General features: G+C 43.9%; 1 protein-coding gene across 2 annotated transcripts in view; it reads right to left on the bottom strand.

The window, feature by feature from the left end:
* Positions 1 to 10,118, bottom strand: part of DGCR2 (DiGeorge syndrome critical region gene 2) — a 108,559-nt gene that overhangs the window by 60,444 nt on the left and 37,997 nt on the right. For both annotated transcript variants that reach the window (XM_082247463.1, XM_082247462.1), the window contains one exon: positions 3,512 to 3,634. In XM_082247463.1, coding sequence (XP_082103589.1) covers positions 3,512 to 3,634 — 123 coding nt within the window. The remainder of the gene's footprint in view (positions 1 to 3,511; positions 3,635 to 10,118) is intronic.

Below are 10,118 nucleotides of genomic sequence, written 5' to 3'. Positions count from 1 at the left end.
AAAAGAAAAAATCATGCAGTTATCATGCAGTATTTCATCTCATGTAATATCTAGTGGGATGGATACAGTAGAAAAGGATAGAAATCTGCCAACTCACTAAGTCAGTGCGGTTCCTGCAGCATATGTATTAATACAAAAAAAAAAAAAGGAGACTAATACCAGTCAAAGGGAAGCTGCTTTCACAGGACACACGTAATGTATCAAAAACAACTAAGTTACATTAAGTAAATACAAAATATCTCTATAAGTGCCGATTCACACTGAAGCGGCACGACTTCGGGGCGACCTGTGAAGTCGCATGCACCGTGACTTTGGTGCGACTTGCAGGGACTTCACATAATGGAAGTCTATGCAAGTCGCCTCCAGGTCGCCCCAAAGTAGTACAGGACCCTTTTTTTCTAAGTCGGAGCGACTTGTGTCGCTCCTATTAGAACGGGTGCTGTACTACTCAATGGACCGCAACTTGTCAGGCTGACAAGTCGCAGCAGTGTGAATGGGCTCTTAATGTCAAATATTGAATGAAAATAGTATTAAAACAAACAAACAAACACACACACACACCCTCTTCAGCCAATAAAAAAAAAAGAAAAAAAGAAGACGTCATTGGGAAGATTTCCCTTCCCTTCTGGTCATATAGCCAAAACAGGAAGTGAGCAGAAATCTTTACAAAAAAAAAAAATACTTTGGGGACCCCCAGAACCAGTGTCCCCATTTCCCCTCTAATACTTTTCTGGGGACAACACAAAAATTTAGAATTTTCTTTTACATTCACTTTCAATAATAATAATGGTAAACAGGACAAATAGAGAGGGTAAATCTCCCTAACAGAGCAAATATGCCACCTTCGGCACATACTTGGGGCTGTACAGGGGTGATGCCTGCAGCTTCAAGCATCACCCAGATATCGTTTTTTTAGAGCGGACGGTCGCCTTTCTTGTGAAAACAACCGATGTGAGAAGGTCGGTCTCACAAGCAGTGGGAGGGGACATGCCCCCCTCCCGCCGCCTTAGCCTACTCTGCCAGGGGTCTCCTGTCACACCGGGACACCTGAGCTACCAGCAGGCACATCCACCGCCTAGAGACCCGAACAAAAAGGTACAGCGTAAAAATAAAAAAAAATTACAATAAAATAATATAATAAAAATAAAATAATATAATAAAAAAAATGTAAAGTGCCCCATCCCTCCGTACTTGCTCGCAGAAGCAAATGCATACGCAAGTCGCTCCCACATTTGTAAACCGTGTTCAAACCACAAGTGAGGTTTTGCCGCGATCGTTAAGAGTGAGAGCAATAATTTTAGCACTATACCACCTTTGTAACTCTAAAAAAGTAGCTGTTCATTTTTTTATAGCGTTGCATTTTGTTGCCATTTTACGGGTGCGCAATTTTAAAGCATGACATGTAAGGTATCTATTTACTGGCGTAACATCTTTTACATTATACAAAAAAAATTAGAGGGGAGGGTGCTGCGTCTGTCAATGAACTTCAGAGAAAATAATTTTTACGGTAAGTCAAAATTCCTGTTCTCTATCGTTCAATGACAGACGCAGCTTCATATTTTCTTGACCATTGAGACGTCCCAAAGCAGTATTTGCATTTGGGGTGGGAAAAACAACGCAAAAAAAGAACATAATTTCCCAAGGCTAAACGTAGCCAACAAGGAACAACTGGAGCTCACCCAGAAAAAACATACACCCTAAAAGAGAAAAATGTTCTCTTTTAAACAGCAGCCTGCAAAACCTTGCAGCCAAAAGAGAAATTATTCACAAAAAAAGGTTCCCAAAAATAGACAGCTAAGACCGAAGTCCCAGCAGGGAACTAGGTCCTACTCCTAAACTAGACAGAAACAAACTGAGGGCTATAGCAGAGTGTGTGGGGATATGCCTGCAGGGGGTGCCCCATAGGCGCGGTAAAGCTTTTTCCTGCCTCGTGTCCTACTCCTGTAGGGGGCAGCATAACCCAATGGTCAAGAAGACATGAAGCTGCGTCTGTCAATGAATGATAGAGAAATACTGGGTTTAACTTCAACAAGTGTCAGAAAAGGCTCAGGCATGAAGGGGTTAAGTAAATCAGCCCCAATGATTGTATTTTTCCATTTGTAGGGTAGAAATTACTCCAAATCCGAGATTATATTTTTACATTCCTGCATGCCTCCGTACCCCCATCCAGACCACTGTATGCATGAGGTATTTAGTAAACATTTTTGCTTCTTGAGGTAAATACCGTATAAGGTGAGATATTCTTTAGCGAACTGAGCCCAGTGTCTTATAAGACATGGTTTTACACACACACACTCTTCGCTAAATGTACACAAACTGCAGAGCACCCACAATCCAGGGTACAGTCCCAGCCCATTTGCAGCATCTGTAATGCTCCATTCCCATGGGCGTTTTCCCATGCTGCAAATCTCAGTGGCAACAATCTACCAATTCCTGGAGCTGGGATTGACAGCTGTGTCCAAATAGCTACAGCCTGAGCAAATGGAGCCTCAGATTCCATGAATGGGGCCAGGTGCTGAAATATATTATTGGGTCATGCAGGAGTTCAATCATCAATGCCCGCTCAATGGGTGCCACAAGAACACATCAGCCATGGAAGAAAAGATGAACATGACAGCTGCAGTAATGGAGTGGCAGTGGGGACCTCACACTTCTCATTGCCAGAGGGGAAAAACACACAAAAGGTAAGGCTGGGTTCACACATGTCCGGTGCGAATTGCATTTCCGTTTGTACTGTGAGCGTTCGATAAGGGCCGGGCCTTAGTGTCTGGAGACAGCAGACTTATCCTAGGATTGAAGGGACCTGCAAAGGAATATGGGGATTCATTTGAAGACAAACTGGTATTTTCAGGCACCACAAGGTGCTTGCGCACTATTTCATTTCTGACACTTACACAATTACATTTTAGTTTTGGGCAGAGCTGTGAGGGGTTGCAACCGTGTCTAATTTTTACTCCTGACTGCACCCCAGGTAGAGGAATCTTCCCCAACAGTAGGGCAAATTACACTTTCTACTTGTACACCACAACATCAGGAACACATTTTTAGGATTTCTCCTTACTTTTTGTGCCTGCACCTATAATCACTGGGACAGAGCGAAACTCTAAAGCACCATACACACTACTAGATATTTTTCATTCAACTCAGCGGTTTTAATGAAAAAAAAATTGACAGTTCCAGTCAGAGCTGTTCTGTTCTGACAGTGGGACAGCCCAGGCCAGAACACTCCAGTCAGCGCTCTCAGCCACAGGCTGAGAGCACCAACTGGGAGCCCGTCGGCAGACCTTTTTCGGTCATGGCGCGGTTGGACTGGCTGCTGTACACGAGGGCCAAATGTTGGCCGGCTTCTATTGAGCCGGCCGATGCCGCACAACATTCGGCCCAGGTGTACTAGGCTTAAGAAGAAAAGGAAACAAAAAATTGTATTCTTCTGCAAAAAATATACAAGATATAGGAAAGTTAAAACAAAAGTAGTAGGTCAGCTATTGCTACATTTTGTCCTTAGACTCACCTGGACAGTTAACTTCATCGCTCTCATCCTCACAGGTTGGCCATCCATCACACTGCCAGTTCAAGGGAATGCACTGGATGGCACCACTTTGGCAGGCAAACTGCACAGGTGTACAGCGCAGTTCTGTGAAAAGAATGAATACATTTCAAGCACTTAGTCTTAGATTGAAAAACAATCCACTAAATTCACATTCAAAGCTGAATTTCATGTACTATACCTGGCTAATCTTCATGGAAGCTGGACCTCTACTCCGTGATTGTCGCTGGCTTCCGGGTCCCATGCCGAGTGTCTGCCCTGCTATCTAATGAACACAGGAGGTTGCTCGTTCAGCACGGAAGCCATTCAGAATACAATTTGCGTTCTCATAGAATGCAAAGTACTCTCGGATTGGACAAGAAGGATAGTGATGTCACCACACCACCTCTCCACCTTGTTCAAAGAGAGAACACTTTGCATCCATTGATTAATGGGGCCCATGTTGAGCGAGCAAGCTCCTGTGTTCACTAAGCAGCAGGGCAGTTGCTGAGCATGCGACCCGGACGCTAGCGGGAATCACTGTAATAGTGGTAACATGATTTAAGAACTATAGAAATAAACAGTTTTTCAAAAAATACAATATGGGCTGAGAATATCACAGAACAGTTTTACTTTAAATAAGATTGTCAATTTCATACACGTGCGTAAAATACCATACTACTTGTATTCTGTATCAATTTCATCATCTGCTTTAGGGCTCAAAGTTTTCACTCTTACCAAATTCCACAGCATAAACATGCGTACATGTAAACAAAAAAAGGATTTTACGGTGAGTACAAAAATCCTATTTTCCCTTCCGTTCATTGACAGACACAGCTCCATATTCTTCAACATAGGGACATCCCAAAACAGTCACAAACATGAGGGGTGGAAATAACAAACCCAAGTCTAAACACAAGCCAATCCCGGTAATAGTAGCTCAACTAGAACAACAGGAGCCCAACCTGAAATACACTCTCAAGAGGGAAAAACAAACACTCAGGCATCTTTGACATTTAAAGAAGCTAGGGAACCCTCTTGATGCAGGGACGCCATCATCTGAAGGACTTCATCCCGAATTATTGCACCCACACAAACCGATTCAGGGCCTGAATCCAGAATTGAAGGAACTTGTCCTCCTTCCTGGAAACCATGAAAGGATATGAACAAAAAAAAACCCAAAAACGTTCCAACACCAGAACCGGGAGGATCACGCCCTGGGACAATTCCTACCCTGCCCACAACAGAGCTTGCAGCCTATTCGGGGGCAGGTGCACAGTGGAAGGAAGGAACTGTTCGAGGACAAGAACGGAATTCTATCTTGGAACTGGATACAATCACCTCGTGGACCCACTGGTCACCCAGGTGGAAGGTCCATGGCCCCGGAACCAAGGAAGATGTTCCCCCCAACCCAGATATGGATGAGGGCAAACCTCCATGCCAAAGGGACCTTGTCAGCAGGTCTGTAGAAGTCTGCTCTCTGACTGCCAGACTAAGGCCACTAGAAACCTCCCAAAGAGGCTAGGAGGGGTTTGGAACCTTTTTTGAAGCCCCTAAGGGATGAAAAAAACTTCTTATGGGCTGGAAAGAAAGTCCCACACCGCAGGCGAGGCACCTTCCTCTTCCGAGATCGTAGATGGAAGGTACTCTTAACCCGGAGGGACTGACCACCCCAGAGAGTACCCACACCGCATCCAGGAAAGGAGGGGGCCCTTACTTACCGATCCAACAAAGCATGCGTGTAACACTCCCAAGACAGGAACCTCCTCGCCACCAAATTGGGGGTGCTGTCGGCTAGAAGGAATGCCGCGATTCAGGCTGAGACCCGTTCGTATGCAACCTTTCAAGACGTTTAACTTACGGGCCAGCCCCTGTCCAGTGGAGAGGCCGACTGAGCGGGGAGCTGCGGTCTACACGCGCTCACCGGCCAGGCAGAGGGGACCACTGGAACTTCAATAGTCCAGCCCGTCGCTCAGCCCGGCAGTTGCTAGAAGATCTCCACAGGAAAAAAAACAGGAAGAAATCCAAAAATAAACAGCAAAAAAGAAAATAAAAAAAAAAAAGACAAAAATGCCAGCACCTAAGGCCCGGCAGGGAGACTAGTTCCTACTCCTAAACTAGGCAAACAAAGACTGAGTCTCTCTAAGCAGAGAGGGGGATTATGCCAGCCGAGGATGGCCAACGGGGTGTAGCCAAGCTTTTGTGTTGTCTGCCTAGTCCTACTCCTGTAGAGGGCAGCATAACCCAATGGTAGAGCTGCACGATTCTGGCCAAAATGAGAATCACGATTTTTTAGCTTGGAATAAAAATCACGATTCTCTCACGATTCTCTGTGTAACAAAAAAATAATTGGGTTAACTTTACTGTTACGTTTTTTTTTTTTTATTCATTAAAGTCTATTAATTGCGTTTGAAAGACTGCTGCGCAAATACAGTGTGACATAAAATATTACAACAATCGCCATTTTATTCTGTAGGGTCTCTGCTAAAAAAATATATAAAATGTTTGGGGGTTCTAAGTACTTTTCTAGCAAAAAAAACTGATTTAACATGCAAGCAACAAGTGTCAGAAAAAGGTCTAGTCTTTAAGAGGTTAAACTTCCTTTCTCCCTGGCAGAGGGAAGGAAAAGATACAATGTAATCATTTTGTTTACAGTTACTGGGAGACTTAGGCTGCATTCACATGTCAGCTTATAATCGCGGGCAGAACCGCCGCGGTTCCGCCCGCGATTCGGAGATTTATTGCAAATCGCGGGACGCCTAGCGTTGCCCGTTGATTTGCAATAGCCCCCCAAACGCCGAGCGATGTTGCCGCGATTTACGCCCGCCGAATCGCGGCAACATCGCGCAAACAAAATCGCGGGACGCAATACGCTCCAAAGCAGCTCTTGTACTTTTTTGGAGCGTATTGCGTCCCGCGATTTTGTTTGCGCGATGTTGCCGCGATTCGGCGGGCGTAAATCGCGGCAACATCGCTCGGCGTTTGGGGGGCTATTGCAAATGAACGGGCAACGCTAGGCGTCCCGCGATTTGCAATAAATCTCTGAATCGCGGGCGGAACCGCGGCGGTTCTGTCCGCGATTATAAGCTGACATGTGAATGCAGCCTTAATGCTGATAGGCGTTTGCGGGAGGAAAGATACAATGTAATCATTTTGTTTATAGTTACTGGGAGTTTTCCACAGCTGTTCTCTCTGCTCCCTCTGCTATGCAAAGAATCGAGCATATGTCAGGTTTAGATCGCCAGGGGGGGTGAATCGAGATCGCGATTTTCATACGATTAATCGTGCAGCTCTACCCAATGGTGAAGAATATGGAGCTGTGTGTCAATGAACATAAGATAAATGGCTATTTACTCTTACAGTAAACATTTATTAAAAACTCTCTTAATTTATTTTATACCCGAGGGACCACTGTGGAAACTTAATTTTAGTAACCAGCACAGCTACAGTAATTGCTATAATCTTCCAGGTCCTGTGCTGCGTTATTGAATACTGACCAATTGTTGTGAGTCGCGCAGCACCATTCACAGAACACCTTATTTTTTTTTCAAAGAAAAGCAAGGTTTCTTTCTTGGGGAAACTCCCCTACACTCTAACTAGCTCAATTTGAGAACATCTTGTATTTCCTGAAAAAAAAAAAAAAAGCACAAGGCGTTTTGTGAACAGCAAACAGTGCCAAGCAAGCAACCCCCTGTGGTCAGTGTGCAGGGTGGGAAGCTGCTTGGCACAGGACAGAAGACTGCAGAGATCACTGTAGTAATGCCAACTACAAAAAAAAAACAACTGATGGCAACAAAATACCACAAAGATATGCTCTATTGCACTTTAGTAATAGGACTTTTGTATTCACCATAACATTTTTTTATTGCTGTTCACTGAGGGACACAGGACTCCGACGTAAAATCATGACCAGTGTGGTATAACCCCTCCCACGTCAAGCATGCCTCAGTTTTGTTACAAAGCTATGCCGAGAGCAAGACCATAAAACACAGAGGGGTGGGACCAAAGTCCTTCAATGAATTGTAAGAAAGGGATTTTATCATGAGAATAAAATACTTATTTTCTGCCAGGATTCAGAGACATTTAGGACATCCAAAAGCTATCTACATAATGAGGCAATACAGAACACAATGCTCACAGATCTACTAAAAAAGCCTCAAACAAAATAATGAAGACGCCTGAAGCTCATTGAGCTTCCTAAAGCCCTGAACACCAAAAAGCTGGCATCAGATAAGGCCTTAAAGAGGAATTGCAGTCTGCTCACATAATGTAAAAAACATTTTGCCATTCTGAAGCTTCCCTCTAACAACTTTGCATATTATTTTATACACATACACACATATAGATACATACATGCACACATACATACACACACACACACTCGCACCACTGCTTGCCTGCACATTTCTCCTCTCTTGATAAATACTTGTGGATGTCTGCAGTTTTCTGTTATCTTTGCGCTCACCCAGCCCCCTGCAGCTCTTATTACCCATCTCTCCCTTGCTGGCAATCTCTCTCTCATAATATATATATATATATATATATATATATATATATATATATATATATATATATATATATATATATATATATATATATATATATATATATAGGTTTGTACAAAAGTTATTGCGTTTACTAACTACGGGAAAGATGTCATTTTTTTTTGCGCGACTGCGACATTGCGGCGGACAGATTGGACCCCTGACATTTTTTTACACTTTTGGGGGTACCAGTGACATTACTACAGTAATCAGTGCTAAAAATATGCACTGTTACTGTAAAAATGACACTGGCAGGGAAGGGGTTAACAGTATGGGTGATCAAGGGAATAAATGTGGGCTAGGAGTGTGATTCTAACTGTGGGGGCATGGCTTGTGAAGTCATCACAAAGACATGCAATCCTATATAGCAGGATCACAAAGCCTCTGTGATCACTTCAGGGAGAATGACAGACGGCTGTGTTTACATCAGCCGTCTTTCCTTCTCTGTCAGCTGGGTGGGATTGTAAGTGGCTGTTGGCCATCGGAGCCGCCTGTCACACGCACTGGCTCCCCGGCTCCATAGAAGCCCACATGAAAATAAATGGCCCCCTTAAAAGGGGGCTACCCGCCGTGACGCGGACGCGCAGTAAAGATACCCAGAGGGTTTGCAGGGCTAAAGAGGGGGCCCCCAAACCACAGGAAGGCGCCAAGCTTTTTGGTGGAGGCCCAGCCGCACAGATCCCATCCAAGGGGAGGCGGGTGGCACAGGACACTCCCTGGTACCGGCCCTAGCGCGGAGCTGAGGTCGGGTCGCACTAGCTGGCCTGGATTGGGGAGATCATAAGGATCAGTCCGTCACTCAATCCAGCAGTTGATTTTAGTTCTCACAGGAACAGAAAATAATGAGGAGGAAAAAAAAAATCAGTTTAAAAAGCAAAAAATGCTAGGACCAGGAGATCCCAGCAAGGAAATAAGTCCTTTCTCCTGACTAGGAAGAAAAAAAAAAACAAACAAACAATGCCTATAGCAGGAGGTGGGAGAATACTCCCAGGAACTGCCCCATTGGCGTATTAAAGCTTTTTCCTGCCTAATGTCCTACTCCTGTAGGGGGCAGTATAACCCAATGATCAAGAAGATTCTGGAGGTGTGTCCGTCAATGAGCAAAATATAAATAAAATTTTTTTGTTGCAGGGGATGCCTGAAAATCAGACTTGTTTCTTAGTGTAGACTTCTGGGGGGAAAAAGTCGGTAAGACAAGTTACACAAGCAGAAAATTATGTTTCTGGGGGGCGTTCTGTACACATTCTGTTTACAGAACAACTCCAGGTAGCCATATTGCGTTTTAACAAAAATTACAGCAGCTCCAGCAAAAAGAAAAGGTAATTTTTAAAAAAACATTCAATTACAATATGACTTGTCACAACTGGATATGCTATATTATTTTTTCTTTATTTGCCCACAAAAAGTGGATTTACCCTTTAAACCTAGATGTGGTTATTAGATGGAAATGTTCTGGGAGAAAAAAAAGCAGGTTACCATTACCAATGCAGACCTCTCCTAAAAATGCTAGTTGCCTGGTTGCTGTGCTGATCTACAGGCTTAAGTACTTCCTGTGTCAGTAACCTAAAACCAAGGCAAACCTGAGCATACTGGCTGTATGTTCCAGTTCGGTGACTAACAGTACTGAGGTCAGATGATTGGCATGGTTCACTGTTCATTGTTCATGGATCAGTTTGGATGCAGAATGAATGGATTGAGTTAGCTGTCTTGTTGACTATGCCTGCAGGAATACAATTTTCTATTGCAACTCTTACTCCTCTCCAACCTCTTTAGGAGACCGTATCCTCTCACCGCCAGTTAAGTACCACTGTCTTGTACAGTTCACTGCTCTCAGCGAATGAATTCTAGCCCCACCCTTTAACATCCATAGCAATCCATCCTAGGTTGCAGTTCCTAGCTAATAACTGCACAGCCCGATATACAAGAAGCCACCAGAGGGAGGGTTTAAAAAACCTGTATATAAAATACAATTATGAAAAAGTATGGATCAGCAAGCAATTAAAAGCATGAAAGTGATAAAGTTATAGTTAAAAGTTGCAGTACTAATG

The sequence above is a fragment of the Pelophylax lessonae genome (assembly GCF_965119305.1).
Source record: "Pelophylax lessonae genome assembly, chromosome: 1".
Taxonomy (NCBI): Eukaryota; Metazoa; Chordata; class Amphibia; order Anura; family Ranidae; genus Pelophylax; species Pelophylax lessonae.
Note: the sequence above shows the minus strand (reverse complement) of the source record. Positions and strands in the feature narration are given on the sequence as shown.